Genomic DNA, 19,511 nt, shown 5'->3' on the forward strand with positions numbered 1-19,511 from the left:
GACATCTCCCCTTGCCTTGCCTCCTGCCTGAAAAACCTCCCAGACCTCAAGGCTTCCACTCAGAGGAAGGTTGGCCTTTCGCTTCAGTGTATTGCTGGCCCTGCACTTCACTCGCTTCACTGAGTCCTTGTCTGTCTTTCGATGGGGAGCCCACAACTCCACACAGGGCCTCACAAGTGCCAAAGACAGAGAACGATCACCTCCCCCAAACTGCTGGCAACGCTCTTCCCAATGATGCCCTGGAGACTCTTGAACTCTTTTGCCCCAAGGCTGCATTGCTGCCTTCTACTCACCTTGTTCTCCACCAGCAACACAAAGTTGTGCTCAGCAAAGCTGCTTTCCAGCCTGGCCGCCCACAGCATGTCCTGGTGACCAGCGGTATTCCTCCACAGATGCAGGACTTTGCATTGCCTTCGGTTCAACTTCTGGAGATTGCACTCTAGCCCCCTTCTCCAGCCTCTCCAATTCCCTCTGAATGCTGCCAAAATCAACCCCTGCCTCAGCCACTCCGCCAGATTTTGCACTTGCTGCCAACTCTCTGAGGGGGCACTCTGTCCCACTGCACAGGACACTGAGGTGGATGTAGAACACAGTTGGCGCCACGGGCCTGAGTCCTGGGCTATATCACTTGAGACTTGCCTCCAACTGGACTTCGGGTCACTCATAACAGGGCTCTGGGACCAGCCCTTCCACAAATTTACAGTCTACCTCACGGGCCACTTAGGCACCCAAACGGTCTGAGCTTGCCTAGGAGGAGAAAACGTCCAAGTTTTTATGAAAAAGCTGAGGTAAGTACCAGCCACAGCTCTCTCCTCATTCACAAAGCTAGTCACTTCAGCTTTGAAGACACTGAGGTTAGTCAAGCATCATTTCTCCTTCGTAACTTCTTGCTGATGACTCTCCACCACCTGCTTCTCATTCCTGGGATTGGCACTGCTTGATGGCTTGATTCTGTCCATCACCTTCCACAGGAGCGAGGTCACGCTCACCAGCCTCTACTTTCACCAGTCATCCCTCCCGACCTTCTCAAAGACAGCAGGGGTATGAGCACTCTTCCAGCCGTCAGCAACTGCTCCGAGGCACCATGACCTTCACAAGATAATCCACAGAGGCCTCTCGAGGACATCAGCCAGCTCCCATGGCAGTCAGGAGTACCACCTCTCAGGCCACAGGGACTTGCGTATATCCACTTGGAAAGCATTCCTTCCTACCGCAATTCACCTTCCTCAGCAACAAGCGCGGCTGGCTTGACAAACAGCCTGCAAAGCACTCACCTTGGGTTAATTGGGGCAGGCCTTCACAGTCAGCAACCCTTGGGCACGCATCCACCAACACCAGGGCCACAACTCTGAAGCAACGAGCACCATCCTCACCTGCAATGCCCTCTGCTATCTCCAAATTCTCTTGCTGACCATCAAACCCTATGCAGAGAGCCTCACCCCTTGGCATTCACCTCAAGTAAAGACTCCCAAAGGCCCTGGCTCACCAGCCTCCCCTGCCTGTTCCTCACACTCCCCCACTGCCTCTCACCACACTCACGGGCTCTCCACAAACTCATGTTTCTCCACAAACTCACCTCACCCTTGTGAGGTGCCGAACATTGAGCACTGTCTCATGCCAGAGCCATAGCTGCAAACGTGCCAGCACCAGCTGAGGGGAGCACTACCTAAGGGCCAACATAAGACTCTGGGGAGCGTGACCAGCCCCCCAACACCACAGGGCTTGCAAGATGTGTACCAGGCCTGATCATAGAATCCTAGAATGGTTTAGGTTGGAAAAGACCTTGAAGATCATCAAGTTCCAACCCCCCTGCAACAGGCAGGGACACCTCCCATTAGACCAGGGTGACCAAGGCCACGTTCAGCCTGGCCTTGAACACCTCCAGGGATGGGGCCTCAACAACCTCTCCGGGCAACCTGTTCCAGTTCTTTACAACCCTCAAAGTAAAAAAATTCTTCCTAATATTTAATCTAAACCTGCCCTCTTCCAGGTTAAAGCCATTCCCCCTCATCCTATCACTACATGCCCTAGAAAAAAGTCCCTCCCCAGCTCTCCTGTAGGACACCTTTAGGTACTGGAAGGATGCAATAACATCTCCTCAGAGTCTTCTCTTCTCCAGCCTCAACAGCCCCAACTCATTCAGCCTCTCTGCCTGCCCTCACTGCCACTCCCAGGGGGAAGAAGCCACAAAATGCAACCCCCTTTCAGCTGGCAACCCTACAAGACAGAGGGTCATTGGGACACCTTCAGAGACGAGACAATGGGAGAGGCGAGACATAAAGACAGCCTTAGACAGAGTGCAGCAAAGGAAGGGAAGAACCAAATGCGATGCAAGGAACAGCGCTTCACACCCAGCACACATCCAGAGCCCAGAGCAGCCTGACGGGGCAGCGAGGAAATGGGGCCTCCTCTACACAATGCACCCACAAACGACACAACAAGAGTGCCACAGAATGACCTCACTGACGACACCCCACCACTTCTACGCTTTGGTCACATCTGCCAAATGCCCTGACACACGCCATCAACACCAAGCCTTTGGCCTCTACTACTGCCACTTGAAAGCTGCCGCCAGGGCCAAGGGGTCATGTCCTCAAGAAGAGGACATGACAAGGGTGCGTTGTGGGAAGGCAAACACACCCCGCCTCGTTACTTGCCACGCTGCGGCATGCAAGAGCTGCTTGCTGAATGATGCTGCCATGCGCAAAGCCTGTCCCGCCCCTCGGGGACCAGCATAAAAGCCCAACCAGCGCCTCTCTCCCTCACACACTTCTCCTCACGCCTTCTCCTCCGCGCCCTGCAAGGTGAGCCTCAACCCCCTTCCCCTCCTTCTCCTGACCCGCATGCACCTTCTCTTCCAACACGCTCTGACCACAGCCTCACCAGCCCTGACGCCTCACCACCACCTGCGCTCCCCACGCACCCGCAACAGCCCTCCCCACTCCCTCACCCTCCTGCAACATCCCCCTCACACCCCCACCACCCTACGCTTTCTCAACACCCTCTCTCTCTTCCAGGGACCCTCCACACCACACACATGGCCTGCAACGACCTCTGCCGCCCCTGCGGACCCACCCCGCTGGCTAACAGCTGCAACGAGCCCTGTGTCCGACAGTGCGAGGCCTCCCGCGTCGTCATCCAGCCTCCCGCCGTGCTGGTCACCCTGCCAGGACCCATCCTCAGCTCCTTCCCACAGAGCACCGCCGTCGGATCCTCCGCATCCGCTGCCGTGGGAAACGAACTCAGCTACCAGGGAGTGCCCGTCTCCTCCGGCGCCTTCGGCTACGGCTACGGCTTGGGAGGCCTGGGCTGCTTCGGCGGCAGAAGAGGCTGCTACCCCTGCTAAGGGACCTCAACAATACCACTCACACAAACCACCCACATCACGCAAGACACTGCAGAGACTGAGGATACGCACCTCCAGCCCATTGCTTGCGGACAAGATCATCCTCTGCGGCTCCTCCTCTCAAGGCACCAAGCACGGAAAGCAGGGAGACGGCCAGCCCGCGCTGCCTGCAAACATGGCCCATGTGCCTCCTCCTCTTCTCACACTTCCTTCTTTGCATCGCCCCTTCTGCTAGGTCCACTACTCTCTGCTGCACCACTTTCGGACAAGCCAAAGCTCACTGCAGACCTCTCGGTGCCCCTCCTACTGCGAGCCAGGAAGACCTCTCTGCTCTGCCAAGGTCTATCTCACAGAAGAAGGAGTGGAAGGTGATGGTCACCCTACCTGTTCATCAGACCAGCTCCCTTCCACTTGGCGCTCCTGCCTTTGCACTATTTGGCCTCAATAAACTTCTCCTGCATCACAGACTCACACGCCTCCACTTTCCTTCTTCACATAAGGGTCTTCCAATCTCACTCGCCACACAGCCAGGGATACACAGCCCATCAGGTTGCCTGGAAAAGGGCCACAAGAGCTCTCCTAGGAACTATGTCCCCAGCAAAACCACCAACTCTAACCCTCTGGGCTTTGAGCGCATTACACAAGCCCTTCACTTGCCCAGACAAAGGCTTGGAAACACTAATGCACTTCTAGCCATTCGTATGACGGAAGTTCTCCATGGCAGCACACACTCAGAATCATAGAATCCTTGAGGTAGGAAAAGACCCTTAAGATCAGTGCGTCCAACCCTTAACCTAACACGACCAACTATACCATGAAACCATGGCCCTTATGTCCATGTCTACTGTTTTAAAAGTCCACCAGGCATGGGGACTTGACCACTTCCCTGGGAAGCCTCTTCCATTGCTTGACAATGCTTTCCATGAAGACATTTACCTAAGATCCAATCTAAACCTCCCATGGTGCAACCTGACGCCATTTCCTCTTGACCAATCACTTGGTACCTGGGAAAAGAAGACTGACACCCACCTCGCTACAATCTCCTTGCCGGTAGTTGTAGAGTGCGATATGGCCTCCCTCAGCCTCCTTCTCTCCAGGCTAAACAACCCCAGTTCCCTCTCGCTCTCCTCAGAAGACTTCTTCTGCAGAGCCCTCACCAGCTTCCTTCCCCTTCTTTGCAGACACTCCAGCACCTCAAGGTCTTTCTTGTAGTGAGGGCCCCAAAACTCAACACTGGATTCCAGGAACGGACTCACCAGGGCTGAAGACAGGGAGACGAGCGCTGCCGTAGTCCACCTGGCAACACTACTTCTGATACAAGCAGGATGCTAGCGTCCACCTTGGCACCTGGGCCACTGATGGCTCATATTCAGGCGGATGTCGAACAACAGCCCCAGCTCCTTTTCTGACAGGCAGCTTTCTGGCCACTCTGCCCCAAGCCTGTAGCGCTGCAGGGGGTTTGTGTGACCCAAGTGCAGGACCCGGCACTTGGCCTTCTCGAACCTTATGCAACTGGCCTCAACCCATTGATCCAGTCTATCCAGATGACAGAATCACAGAGTCACAGAAGCACAGAATGGTGGAGCTTGGAAGGCACCTTTAGAAAACATCTAGTCCAACCCCCCTTCCAAAGCAAAGTCACTGAGATCAAGTTGCACATGAACGCATCCAGGTGGCTTTGGAATCTCTCCAGAGAAGGAGACTCCACAGCCTCTCTGGGCAGCCTGTGCCAGTGCTTATCCACCCTCAAAGCAAAGTTGTGTTTCCTCACAATTCCTCACGGAATTTCCTGTGTCACAATTGCCTGTACCCCTTGACTTGTCGCCAGGCACCACTGAAGAGACTCTGGCCCAATCCGCTTGACACCTGTCCTTTAGATATTGATAAGCATTGATCGGATTCCATGCCATATGATGTCATACTCATTTTATAATGCCGGGGGAAGAAGAAGGAAGGGGGGTGGTGATGTTTGGTGGTACCAATTTTGTCTTTTGAAGTAAACTTCACACGTATTGGAGCCCTGCTTTCCTGGAGATGGCTCAACACCTGCCTGCCGATGGGAAGGAGTGAAGGAACTCCTTCTATGGCTTTGCTTGTATGTGCAGCTTCTGCTCTACCTATTCAACTGTTTTGATCTCAACCCACGAGTCTTCTCACTTTTACTCTTCCGATTCTCTTCCCCACCCTGCTGGGGGGAGGGGTGAGCGAGCGGCTGCAAGGTCAGCATTGCTGGCTGGCGTTGAACCATGACACCTCCCATGTGGGATTTAGAGACACTGAGGACATCTCCCCTGCACAGCCTTGCCTCCTGCCTGAAAAACCTCCCAGCTCTCCAGCCTACGACTCGTAGAAAGGTGTCTCAAGTCGCTTCACCGTATTGCTGGCCCTGCATTCCACTCGCTCCACTAAGTCTTTTTCTGCCCTTCAATGATGAGCCCACGACTCAACACAGGACTCCACACAGGGCCTCACAAGTGCCAAGGAGAGAGAAAGATCACCTCCGACAGCATGAGAAAAAGTTAAGGTAAATACCAGGCACGGCTCTCTCCTCAGTCACAAAGCTACTCACTGCAGTTTTGAAGACACTGAGGTTGGTCAAGGATCATTTCACCTTCTGAAATTCACACTGACGATTCCCCATCACCTCCTAGTCCTTCCTGGGCATGGCACTGCTTGCTGGCTTCATTCTGTCCATCACCTTCCACAGGAGCAAGGTCGAGCTCAACAGCCTTTACTTTACTTATTCATCCTTCCTGACCTTCTCAAAGACAGTAGGGGTATGAGCTCTCTTCCAGCCATCAGCAACTGCTACGAGGCACCATGACCTTCACAAGATAATTGAGAGAGGCCCCTCGAGGAAAACAGCCAGCTCCCATGGCATTCACGACCACCACCTCTCAGGCCACAGGGACTTGCGTACATCCACTTGGAAATCATTCCTTCCTACCGCAATGCACCTTCCTCAGCAACAAGCGCGGCTGGCTTGACAAACATCCTGCAAAGCACTCACCTTGGGTTAATTGGGGCAGGCCTTCACAGTCAGCAACCCTTGGGCACGCATCCACCAACACCAGGGCCACAACTCTGAAGCAACGAGCACCATCCTCACCTAAAATACCCTCTGCAATCTCCGAATTCTCTTGCTGACCATCAAACCCTATGCAGAGAGCCTCACCCCTTAGCACTCACCTCAAGTAAAGACTCCCAAATGCCCTGGCTCACCAGCCTCCCCTGCCTGTTCCTCACACTCCCCCACTGCCTCTCACCACACTCACAGACTCTCAAGAAACTCATCTCCCTTGTGAGGCACCCAACATTGAGCACTGTGTCACGCCAGAGCCATGGCTGCAAACGTGCCAGCACCAGCTAAGGGGAGCACTACCTAAGGGCCAACATAAGACTCTGGGGAGCATGACCAGCCCCCCAACACCACAGGGCTTGCAAGATGTGTACCAGGCCTGACCATGGAATCCTAGACTCGTTTAGGTTGCAAAAGACCCTGAAGATCAAGTTCCAACCCCCTGCAACAGGCAGGGACACCTCCCATTAGACCAGGTTGACCAAGGCCACGTCCAGCCTGGCCTTGAACACCTCCAGGGATGGGGCCTCAACAACTTCTCTGGGCAACCTGTTCCAGTGCTTTACAACCCTCAAAGTAAAAAATTTCTTCCTAATATTTAATCTGAACCTGCCCTCTTCCAGGTTAAAGCCATTCCCCCTCCTCCTATCACTACATGCCCTAGAAAAAAGTCCCTCCCCAGCTCTCCTGTAGGACACCTTTAGGTACTGGAAGGACGCAATTAGATCTCCCTGGAGCTTTCTCTTCTCCAGCCTGAACAGCCCCAACTCATTCAGCCTCTCTGCCTGCCCTCACTGCCACTCCCAGGTGGAAGAAGCCGCAAAATGCAACCCCCTTTCAGCTGGCAACCCTACAAGACAGAGGGTCATTGGGACACCTTCAGAGACGAGACAATGGGAGAGGCGAGACATAAAGACAGCCTTAGACAGAGTGCAGCAAAGGAAGGGAAGAACCAAATCCGATGCAAGGAACAGCGCTTCACACCCAGCACACATCCAGAGCCCAGAGCAGGCTGACGGGGCGGCGAGGAAATGGGGCCTCCTCTACACAATGCACCCACAAACCACACCACAAGAGTGCCACAGAATGACCTCACTGACAACACTCCACCACTTCTACGCTTTGGTCACATCTGTCAAATGCCCTGACACTGAGAGTACATGCATATCCTCCCAAAAACCTATTCCACTTCAAAGTTGCCACCAGGGCCAAATGGACACATCCTCAAGAGGAGGACATGACAAGGGTGTGTTGTGGGAAGGCGAACACACCCCACCTCGTTACTTGCCACGCTGCGGCATGCAAGACCTGCTTGCTGAATGATGCTGCCATGCGCAAAGCCTGTCCCGCCCCTCGGGGACCAGCATAAAAGCCCAACCAGCGCCTCTCTCCCTCACACACTTCTCCTCACGCCTTCTCCTCCGCGCCCTGCAAGGTGAGCCTCAACCCCCTTCCCCTCCTTCTCCTGACCCACATGCACCTTCTCTTCCAACACGCTCTGAACACAGCCTCACCAGCCCTGACGCCTCACCACCCCCGCGCTCCCCACGCACCCACAACAGCCCTCCCCACTCCCTCACCCTCCTGCCACATCCCCCTCACACCCCCACCACCCTACGCTTTCTCAACACCCTCTCTTCCAGGGACCCTCCACACCACACACATGGCCTGCAACGACCTCTGCCGCCCCTGCGGACCCACCCCGCTGGCTAACAGCTGCAACGAGCCCTGTGTCCGACAGTGCGAGGACTCCCGCGTCGTCATCCAGCCTTCCACCGTGGTCGTCACCCTGCCAGGACCCATCCTCAGCTCCTTCCCACAGAGCACCGCCGTCGGATCCTCCGCATCCGCTGCCGTGGGAAACGAACTCAGCTACCAGGGAGTGCCCGTCTCCTCCGGCGCCTTCGGCTACGGCTACGGCTACGGCTTGGGAGGCCTGGGCTGCTTCGGCGGCAGAAGAGGCTGCTACCCCTGCTAAGGGCCCTCGCCAGCACCCCTCATACCAACCACCCACACCACGCAAGTCACTCCAGGGATTGAGGATATGCACCTCCAGGCCATTGCTTGCAGACAACATCATCCTCTGCGGCTCCTCCTCTCAAGGCACCAAGCACGGAAAGCAGGGAGACGGCCAGCCCACGCTGCCTGCAAACATGGCCCATGTGCCTCCTCCTCTTCTCACACTTCCTTCTTTGCATCGCCCCTTCTGCTAGGTCCACTACTCTCTGCTGCACCACTTTCGGACAAGCCAAAGCTCACTGCAGACCTCTTGGTGCCCCTCCTACTGCGAGCCAGGAAGACCTCTCTGCTCTGCCAAGGTCTATCTCACAGAAGAAGGGATGTAAGGTGATGGTCACCCTACCTGTACATCAGACCGGCTCCCTTCCACTTGGCGCTCCTGCCTTTGCACTCTTTGACCTCAATAAAGTTTTCCCGCATTACAGCCTCAGATGCCTTCACCTTCTTTCTTCTCACAAGGCTCTTCCCACCTCACACAGCACAAAGCCAGGGATGTACAGGCTATCGGGGTGTGTGCTGAATGGTCCAGTGCTCAGCCTCTTTAGAGCATGGCAAAGCAATCCCATCACAGTACAAACACAGGGATTCCTGGAGACAGCTGTGCATGAGTGCCCCAAGGTTCCAAGACCTCTTCTGGGAAGTTTTTCTCAAACTACATAGATTGGCACATTTTTTCCTTCCAAACAAACTTGCCCAAACAACGGCTTGGGTACAGTAATGCTCATCTGGCCATGCCTCTGATGCAATCTCCCCCTGTCAGCACATTCTTAACCAACTCTTCCCCAGCACCACTCTCCAGCCCTAACAAGTAGTAGTCTCAATGAAGCAGAAAGGAAAGCTTTTATATGCAAAACATAAAGAAAGGAGAAAATGAAGGAGGAATGCTTTAATATGCAAAACATGGAGAAAGAAAGGAGCAAAGGAAGGAGGAAGTGAAGTAAAAAGGGAAGGAAAAAAGGAAGGAGGAAGGGAAGGGGAAAAGGAAGGGAAAAATGAAGGAGGAAAGGAAGAAGGAAAGGTAGAGGGAAAGGAAGGAGGAAAAGAAGGCAGAAATGAAGGAGGAAAGGAAGGAGGAGGAACAATGTGTGATTTCCTAACAGGGGTTCAGCCTTGGCCTCCAAGTCCCCATTCCATAACCTGAAAGACACTGACAGTAAAAGCTCAGCTCCTTCTCCACAGGGACGATCATTGCCCAAAGCACGTCCCCTGTCCTCTGCACAAGCAAAGGCAACGAAAGGGCTGCAGAAAGCATCACACCCCTCATTCAACCATGGTCCCACTGCACAACTCTTCATCTGCACCAGCTTTTGGAGCTCCCACACATTTCTCCGTGGGAGAAGAGTTTGCAACAGGCAGCAAGGGAATCCTTGAGAAAACACAACACGTTCTTCTGCTCGCTGTCTCACACAGAAAGCTCCAGAGAACCAGACTTGCAGCCCTCCAAGCGTACACCACCCTTTGCCAAGGCCTTCGTCTCTAAGGGCGACTCCACGCGCCAGGAATGATGGTGTGCAGGAAACCCCATGGCCACAAGGATGCTCAGGCAGGAGAGTCAGCACAAGGGCCTCAGCACAAACGAGCACCACTCGTCTGAGGAACAAACCCCAAAACATCCACATGAGCGGCATTTAGGAAGACCACATACCTGCCAGAGACTCATCTGTCCCAGTGAACATCTCCAAACAGATGATTTGCTGCTTCGCATGACAGGCAGCGCCCTGTGTGTCTGTCCTGCAGAGTCCGTGTGCATCTATCACAGCACTCCAGTCACATGAGCCCTCCCACCAGTTTCAGGCAGTTTTGTGATGTCATAGTTCTTGACCTGGCACACAGCTCTTGCTCCTCCTGCTTACCTCCCAGGCACTTCTCTGTGCACTTCTGCCTGTAGGCACATCAGGTCAACCCTTTCCTGACCTCGGCTTTGTCCTTCCCAAGAAATCTCTCGCTCCCATAATCTCAACCCGTGCAACGATGACATCAGCCTCTACATCCTCGCTTACCTGCCAGCTTCAGTCCTCACCCCTAAAAGAGCCAACTTGCCGCCTTACAGTGTGACCTGGACAGGTTGGAGAGTTGGGCGGAGAGGAACCTTATGAAATTCAACAAGGGCGAGTGTAGGGTACTGCACCTGGGGAGGAGTAACCCCATGCATCAGTACAGGTTGGGGGCTGAGGTGCTGGAGACCAGCTCTGTGGAAAGGGACCTGGGAGTCCTGGTGGACAACAGGATGACCATGAGCCAGCAATGTGCCCTGGTGGCCAAGAAGGCCAATGGCATCCTGGGGGGGCATCAAGAAGAGTGTGGCCAGCAGGTCAAGGGAGATTATCCTCCCCCTCTGATCTGCCCTGGGGAGGCCACATCTGGAGCACTGTGGCCAGTTCTGGGCTCCCCGGGTCAAGAAGGACAGGGAACTGCTGGAGAGGGTCCAGCAAAGGGCTACAAAGATGATGAGGGAATTAGAACATCTCTCCTATGAGGAAAGGCTGAGGGACTTGGGGCTTTTTAGTCTGGAGAAAAGAAGATTGAGGGGCGATCTTATTAATGCTTATAAATCCTTAAAGGGAGGGTGCCGGGGGGATGGGAACAGTCTTTTTTTCAGTGGTGCCCAGTGACAGGACAAGAGGGAATGGGCACAAACTTGACCATAGGAAGTTCCATCTTAACATGAAGAGGAACTTCTTTACTTTGAGGGTCGCAGAGCACTGGCACAGACTGCCCAGAGAAGTGGGGGAGTCTCCCACCCTGGAGACCTTCCAAACCCGCCTGGATGCCGTCCTGTGCTGCTGCTGTAGGTGCCCCTGCTCTGGCAGGGGGTGGGACTGGATGATTTCCAGAGGTCCCTTCCAACTCCCACCATTCTGGGATTCTGTGATTCTGTGCTCAAGCAGGGCCACCTACACCTGGCTGCCCAGGACCATGCCCAGATGGCTTTCGAATGTCCCAAACGATGGAGACTCCACAGACTCTCTGCGCAACTGCTGCCAGTGTTTGTCACCATCACAGTGAAAAATGTTTCCTGATGTTCAGAGGGAACCTCCTGTGTTCCAGGTTGTGCCCATGGCCTCTGGTCCTGGCACTGGGCACCACTGGAGAGACCCTGGATCTGCCCTCTAGGCCCCCTCCTTTCAGGTACTTATAGACATTGATGAGGTCCTCCGGAGACTTCTGCCGGGTAACGAATCCCAGCTCTCTCAGCCTTTCCACACAGGAGAGACACTTCAGGCCCTTCATCATTCTCACAGCCCTTCACTGGACTCTCTCCAGTATGTCCACATCTCTCTTGAACTGGGGAGCCAAGAACTGGACACAACACTCCAGAGGTGGCCTCACCAGTGCTGAGATGTGCTGCCGACGCTCCACCCAATGCAGCCAAGGACACCGTTGGCTTTCTTTGCCGCAAGGGAACATTGCCGCCTCCTGTTCAACTTGGTGTCCACCAGGACCTCCAGGGCCTTTTCTGCGGAGCTACTTTCCAGCTGGGTGACCCCCAGCACGTCCCAGTGTCTGGGGTGGTTCCTCTCCATGTACAGGACTTTGCACTTCTCCTTGTTGAACTGCATGAGGTCCCATCAGCCCATTTCTCAGGCCTGGTGCGGCCCCTCTGGATGGCAGCACGACCCTATAGCGTATCAGCCACTCCTCCCAGCTTGGTGTCATCTGCAAACTCGCTGAGCGTACTCTCATCATCCAGATCATTAATGAAGATGAGACCCTTCCAGCCTCTGGGCCCCCAGCGCCCCTTATCTGCCCCCACCTCAGCCCAACAGCCACAGCCTCCCCTCACCACAGGCAGGTACTCCCTCAACCCTCTGCAGCCAGCCAATCAGAGGGCAGCTAACAACCTACCAATCAGAAATCAGCTAACAACCTGCCAATCAGAGGGGCGCTAACAACCTGCCAATCTGCTGACAGGCACCAGCTGCTGCAGAAGGCCCTGGAAGGTTCTAGAAGGCCCCTGTCAGGAGCCCAAAAAATCAACACCTCCGGTACAATAAATAGAGAATTTTCACCAAACATCCCCCAAAACAACTGCCGGGAGGGGCAGGGGGTGAAGGAGGGAATGAAAGAGTAGAACCGGTGCCGAGAACCAACCCAAACACCTCACGGGGCTGTTGTGAGGGGACTGGAGGGGTAAGGGGGGGGGAAAGGCCTGATTCAGTAACCTCCCCCAAAAAAACAGCTACAATCAATAAATACCTCAGCAGACTCTGCAAGTAACTGTCAGGGAAGGAAAACTAACCTGCCGAAGATACAAAGTTCCCCACGCGTCCATGGGCTTTGAGTAAATAGGTAAAACCCCACAGGAATTAGTGCCAACAAGAAAAGCCCCCCCCCCGCAAAGCCCTTCTGGGGAAAAAGGCGGCTAAAACAAGATGAAAAAACCCACCTGGTCCGAAAGGCCTGCCTAAACAAATTGTTAAGATCAACTAATGAGAACAAAAAACTGACAAACACAGAGAGGAAAGAGACATAAGAATCCCTAAAAAAAAAAAAAAAAAAAAAAAAAAAGAAAGAAAAAGAGAGAGAGAAAATGAAAAATGGCAAGGAAACACCAAACATAAACTGTGGGGAAAAAAAAATTGGGAGGGGACACACAAAGATAAAATGCTGCTAAAAATGCTGAGAACAGCAACAACAACCACCAAAACTCTCAAAAGCGAATATCTGCCCTGCTGGGTGCCACAGACCTCCTGCGCGCGTGAGATGTCACCGTTCCTCATCCACAGGGTCCTCGGACCAACCGTGTGGGGTCCTGTCATCTTTCCCCCCTCAATGCAGTGTCCCAAAGCCACTTCCCCCACCACTTTTGGCATCTACGTCGCCTTCGATCCGTACGGCGTCAACATGGAGAGTGATGGATAATAGTCTTTCCACAAAGTATATACTGCCATGTCTTACTGCAGTGGGTCTGGCTGGGGTGGAGTTCGCTTTCCTCGTAGCAACCCATATAGCGCTGTGACATCATGTTTGTGACTTAAAGAGTGTTGATGCGCGCAATGCCTGATCACAGCCCAGAAGGCCAACCGTACCCTGGGCTGCATCAGAAGAAGTGTGGCCAGCAGGGTGAGGGAGGGGATTCTGCCCCTCTAACTCTGCTCTGGTGAGACCCCACCTGGAGTACTGCGTCCAGCTCTGGAGCCCCCAACATACGAAAGACATGGACGTGGTGGAGCAGGTCCAGAGGAGGGCCACGAAGAAGATCAGAGGGCTGGAGCACCTCTCCTTTGAGGAGAGGCTGAGAGAGTTGGGGTTGTTCAGCCTGGAGAAGAGAAGGCTCCGGGGAGACCTTATTGTGGCCTTCCAGTGCCTAAAGGGGCTACAGGAAAGCTGGAGAGGGGCTTTTTACAAGGGCATGTAGTGATAGGATGAGGGGGAATGGCTCCAAGCTGGAAGAGGGGAGATTTATCTTAGATATTAGGAAGAAATTCTTGACTGTGAGGGTGTTGAGGCACTGGCCCAGGTTGCCCAGAGACGTTGTGGAAGCTCCGTCCCTGGAGGTGTTCAAGGCCAGGCTGGATGGGGCTTGGAGCAACCTGGGCTGGTGGGAAGTGTCCCTGCCCATGGCAGAGGGGTTGAAACTGGATGATCTCCAAAGTCCCTTCCAACCTAAACCATTCTATGATACGCACAGGATACGATCCTGTGCACCCTGCCTCTAGGTGAACCTGCTTTAGCGGGGGGATTGGACTAGATCGATCTCCAGAGGTCCCTTCCAACCCCCACCATTCTGTAAGACCGTGAAAGCTGACCCCGTGCTTACCTTCAAGGGCATGCCCGCATCTTCGTGTCCCTGCACCCCCTGGCTGATCCCAGAGCCCCCCTCTCCCAGCACAGGATATTTTGACACTGAGTTTGACAAGGAGATGTGGAGCTGTTAAAGGGGGAGGGGGGGTGGGTGGTGATGCTGCCGTGGCTTTTGCAACGTACCTTGATGGAATATTTTTCGTTACTTCTCTCGTTTAATCATTGGGGGTTCAAGGGATGTTTCGAGCCTTTGTGTAGCTTAAAAATGTTAAAACATAATAGTCTTCTGTTTCCACGGCAACAGAGACAGCGGGTATTCATGGGCCTGAGATGTTGGCATCTTGCGTTCGTCGCAAGGTTTAAAAGACAGAGCAATTTGATTCAAGGTTCCCAGAAAGCGCCACACAGAGAGAAGAGAGGCCATGGCTTGGAAGGGACGAGCCGAGGACGAAGCCCAGTCCAAGGGCTGGGGGTTGTGAGCTTGGGGGAGCCACAGCTTGCAGGGAGGTGGGGCTCTGGGACTGGTTTCCATGCCTCCTGCCCCTGTAGGTGGTTGTGACCGATGGCCTGGGCACTGGTGGGAGGCAGGGATCTCTGGGATGTCATCTAGAAGAAGACGACTATCCTGGGACTGAGGATACCTCTCCGCCATTCTCCCCAGCAAGGGCAGCACAAGGCGTTGCCAGCTACATGGGGACGGTTGAAGATGTCCCTGCGGTTACTTTCCTCCTCCCCAGGAAAGCGCATCTCCAAAGTTGTCCTGCAGACATGCCGGGACCATGCAGCGTGACCACCAGGAGAGGGCAGGTACAGGCTGCCTGAGCTTGGTCCACCTCTCTTGTTTATGCATTGTCATAGAATCATAGAATGGTTTGGGTTAGAAAGGACCTTTAAAGGTCATCTAGTCCAATCCTCCTGCAATAAACAGGTACGTCTGCAAAACGGAATCGTGGAATGGTTTGGGTGGGAAGGGACCTTTAAAGACCATCGAGTCCAACTCCCTGCCACGGACAAGGACATCTTCAACTAGACCAGGTTGCTCCAAGCTCCGTCCAACCTGGCCTTGAACACCTCCAGGGATGGGGCAGCCACAGCTTCTCGGGGCAACCTGCGCCGGGGGCTCAGCACCCGCACAGTCAAGAATTTATTCCTCAGATCTCACCTAAATCTCCCCTCTTCCAGTGTCAAACCGTTCCCCCTCGTCCCACGGCTCCCCTCCCTGTTCCAAGGTCCCTCCCCAGCTCTCCCGGAGCCCCTTTAGGCACTGGAAGGGGCTCAGAGGTCTCCCCGGAGCCTTCTCTTCTCCAGGCTGAATCCCCCCCCCCCCCCCAACTCCTTCTGGCCTTCAAGTTGGGTTTTCTTGCATGGATATGCCAAGCCTACGCTGGTCCTCCATGGAACAGCAGTGGATGCCCTGCAAACTGGTGGGTACTGGGGCAGAGCCGGGGGTAACTGGAGCTCACCCAGTCACTGCTGAGATCAGTCCATGCTTCGGTGCCTGGACCCCACCGTGTTGCCGAAGCACTGGTGGTGGGTGATGGAGGTCTCATGGAGTGCTGGGGGGTCCTGGGGGGTGCAGGGGGCGGTACAGGTCCCATGGGAGGCTGTAGGGTGCTGGGGGGGGCACAGGTCCCACAGGGAGCTGTGGGGTGTTGGGGGTAGGGGGGGGGTGTCACAGGTCCCACAGGGGGCTGTGGGGAGCCATAGGGTGCAGGGAGGGGGCAGAGGTCCCACATGGGGCTGTGGGGTGCAGTGGGGTGTGGACAAGGGGGGGGCACAGGTCCTACGGGGGGCTATGGGGTCTTGGGGGGTCCGGGGGGGGCACAGGTCCCACAGGGGGCTGTGGGGTGCAGGGGGGTGCTGAGGGGGGGGTCACAGATCCCACGGAAGGCTGGGGGGGGCATAGGTCTCATGGTGTGCCGGGGGGTCCTGGGGGGTGCTGGGGGAGACACAGGTCCCATGGGGGGCTGTGGGGAGCCATAGGGTGCGGGGGGGGGGGGGGCAGAGGTCCCACATGGGGCTGTGGGGTGCAGTGGGGTGCTGGGGGGGGGTGTCACAGATCCCATGGAACGCTGGGGGGGGCACAGGTCTCATGGGGTGCCGGGGGGTCCTGGGGGGTGCAGGGGGCGGCATAGGTCCCATGGGGGGCTGTGGGGTGCTGGGGGGGGGCACAGTTCCTACAGGGGGCTGTGGGGGGCCATAGGGTGCGGGGGGGGGGGCAGAGGTCCCACATGGGGCTGTGGGGTGCAGGGGGGTGCTGAGGGGGGGGTGTCACAGATCCCACGGAAGGCTGGGGGGGGGCACAGGTCTCATGGGGTGCCGGGGGGTCCTGGGGGGTGCAGGGGGCAGCATAGGTCCCATGGGGGGCTGGGGGGTGCTGGGGGGGGGGGCACAGATCCTACAGGGGGCTGTGGGGTGTTGGGGGGTCCGGGGGGCGGGGCACAGGTCCCCCGGGGGGCTGTGGGGTGCGAGGGAGGCTGTGGGGCCCAGAGGGTCATTGTGGGGTGTAGGTCTCCGGGGTCCTGAGTACATATATCTGCATGTATGTACATATATGTGCACATACGTGTGCACATATGTACGTATATCTGCACGTGTGTACACGTCTGTGCCCCTGTGTCCGTGTATCCGCACGTACACGTGCCCGCCCCGCGCACACGCGGCGTGTCATGCGCTCGTGCCGGTGCGTGTGTGCACGTGTGTGTTCCACGTGTCCATCCGTGCATATACGTGTGTGCAGGTTGTGTACTGTATGCGTCTGCAGCGACCATACGTGTACCTGCGTGCAGCGTGTTTGCACACGTATGTGCACCCGTAGCGTGTGCGGGGCGTGTGTAGGCGTGTCCGGGACGTGTGTGCGCATACATGCAGTGTTTGCACCAGGTATACGTGTGCGCGCGCGCTAAGTGCACACATACCACGTGTACCCGCTGTGCATGTGCACACACGTGCGCGCAGGGGGCGTACATACACACCCACGTGTGCTGCAGCCATGCAGCGTGTGCAGCAGGCGTGCTGGTGTACGTGTGACACGCATGCGCGCACACGCGTGGGCACGTGGATGAGCCGTGTGGCTGCGTGCGCACACGCATGTGTACGTGACAACACGCGGTGCCGGAGGGGTGTGTGTGTATGTGCATACATGTATCTGCATGCGTGTACATGTATCTGCATGTGTGTTTGCACGTGTGTGTATCTGTATGCATCTGTGTATATCTGCATGTGTGTACGTGTACCTGCAGGAGTGTGCATATATCTGCATGTGTGTACATACATGTGCACGCGTGTATGCATGGGGGTGCGTATATCTGCATGTATGTACATATATCTACATGTGTGTGCATGTATGTACATATATAGGAATGTCTGTACGTATATCTGCATGTGTGTAAGCACGTATGTACACATGACTGTGTGTGTGTGCATGTGTGTGCATATATCTGCATGTATGTACATATGTGCATGTGTGTATGCATGTGTGTAAGTGTATGTACATAAATCTGCACGTGTGTGTGCACGTGTGTACATATATCTGCATATATCATGGAATCACGGAGTGATTATGTACATATATCTGCATATGTGGCGTATATGTGCATGTACATACATATATGTGCATGTGTGTACATATATGTGCATGTGTGTATGCATGTATGTACGTATATCTGCGTGTGTGTGCATGTGTGTACATATATCTTCATATATGTACACATATCTGCATGCATGGATGTATATGTGCGGGTACGTACATATATGTGCATGTGTGTACATGTATCTGCATGTGTGTATGCACGTGTGTGTATCTATGCATCCACGTATATCTGCATGTGTGTACGTGTACATGCATGTGTGTATATCTGCATGTGTGTACATACATGTGTATGCATGGGTGTGCATATATCTGCATGTATGTACATATATCTACATGTGTGTGCATGTATGTACATATATATGAATGTATGTTTATCTGCATGCGTGTAAGCACGTATGTACATATATCTGCGTGTGTGTGCATATACATGCATATATCTACATATATCTGTATGTATGTACATATGTGCATGTGTGTATGCATGTATGTACATATATATGCATGTGTGTAAGTGTATGTACATAAATCTGCATGTGTGTGTGCATATATCTGCATATATGTAAATATATCTGCATGTGTGGCGTATATGTGCGTGTACATACATATATGTGCATATGTGTACATATATGTGTATGCATGTATGCATATATGTACATAGATCTGCATGTGTGTGCATGTGTGTACATAGATCTGCATATATGTACACATAGCTGCATGCATGGATGTATATGTGTATGTACGTACATATATGTGCATGTGTGTACATACATGTGCATGTATGTATGCATGTGGGTACATATATCTGCATGTGTGTGCAAGTCTGTACATATATCTGCATATATGTACATATACGTGCATGTATGGACGTATATGTGCGCGTACGTACATATATGTGCATGCGCAGCGCTCCCGCCACGTCTGCGCATGCGCGCCCGCCCCGGAACTACAACTCCCATCACCCCTCGCGGCTCCCTCCCCCCTCCTCCACCAACCCACCGCCCCAGGGCGTGGTTTGCGGGCGGTAGAGGGGAGCGGTGGAGGGCGTGGCTGAGCCCCCTCGTGGCTCCGCCCCCTCCGCCTCTCCCCATTGGCGGCGCCGCCGTTGTCGCTGGTGACGGCGGGACGCTGAGCGGGGCCGCGGCGCGAGCGCCGGCCTCAGTCAGCGGCGGGGCGGCCGCGGGGTGACTGAGGCGGGAGAAGGCGGTGGTGAAGGGGCGGCGGCGGCGGCTCCTCGATCGGTTCGCCGGGGCCATGAGAGGCCGAACCGGCACCGGGGCCGCCGCCGACGAGCGGTGAGGCCGCCGGGAAGATGGCGGAGAGGTGAGAACCGGCACCGCGGGGTGGTGTTTTTTTTTGGGGGGGGGGGGGGGCTGAACCCTCTGAGGGGGCTGAGGCCTACGGGGGGGGGGCTGCTCCCCTTATTTTAAGCGGCCCAGACCCCCCTCAGCGCTCCCGGGGGGGGCCTTAGCCCCCACCCCTCCCGGGGGTGCTGAGGGGGGTTTGGGCCCCATTTATTACCCCGGGGAGGGTGTTTTTCCCACTCCCCCCTCCCCTACCGCCATATATCTATATAGGTGTTATGGGGGTGCCCCCACCTCTTTGGGGTGTCCCTGAGTGGTGTTTGCCCCCCCTCACCTTGAGGGGGGTATCAATTTGTGCCCTTCTTTGGGGAAGGGATGTTCCCCCCCCCCCCCCCCCCCTCTCTTGCATTATGGGGGGGGGGACACGAC

At 55.0% G+C, this 19,511-nt stretch overlaps 3 protein-coding genes across 3 annotated transcripts in view; all 3 read left to right on the top strand.

The window, feature by feature from the left end:
- Positions 1 to 3,037: 3,037 nt before the first annotated feature.
- Positions 3,038 to 3,346, top strand: LOC309669309 (feather keratin-like; the record flags this gene model as incomplete). Its single annotated transcript, XM_082479935.1, has 1 exon — positions 3,038 to 3,346. The coding sequence occupies one exon, from the start codon at positions 3,038 to 3,040 to the stop codon at positions 3,344 to 3,346; it is 309 nt and encodes a 102-aa protein (XP_082336061.1).
- Positions 3,347 to 8,088: 4,742 nt separating this feature from the next.
- LOC309686270 (feather keratin-like) lies at positions 8,089 to 8,403 on the top strand (the record flags this gene model as incomplete). The annotated part of the gene is made up of 1 exon (XM_082498851.1): positions 8,089 to 8,403. One exon carries the CDS (start codon positions 8,089 to 8,091, stop codon positions 8,401 to 8,403), a length of 315 nt encoding a protein of 104 aa, XP_082354977.1.
- A 10,595-nt stretch (positions 8,404 to 18,998) lies between these two features.
- ARHGAP39 (Rho GTPase activating protein 39) overlaps positions 18,999 to 19,511 on the top strand; it is a 174,886-nt gene continuing 174,373 nt past the window's right edge. Inside the window, exon 1 of the mRNA XM_082498861.1 lies at positions 18,999 to 19,101. Coding sequence (XP_082354987.1) covers positions 19,091 to 19,101 — 11 coding nt within the window. The 5' untranslated portion in view covers positions 18,999 to 19,090. The remainder of the gene's footprint in view (positions 19,102 to 19,511) is intronic.

The sequence above is a fragment of the Vanellus vanellus genome (assembly GCF_965231255.1).
Source record: "Vanellus vanellus genome assembly, chromosome: 2".
In the NCBI taxonomy this organism is placed as follows: domain Eukaryota; kingdom Metazoa; phylum Chordata; class Aves; order Charadriiformes; family Charadriidae; genus Vanellus; species Vanellus vanellus.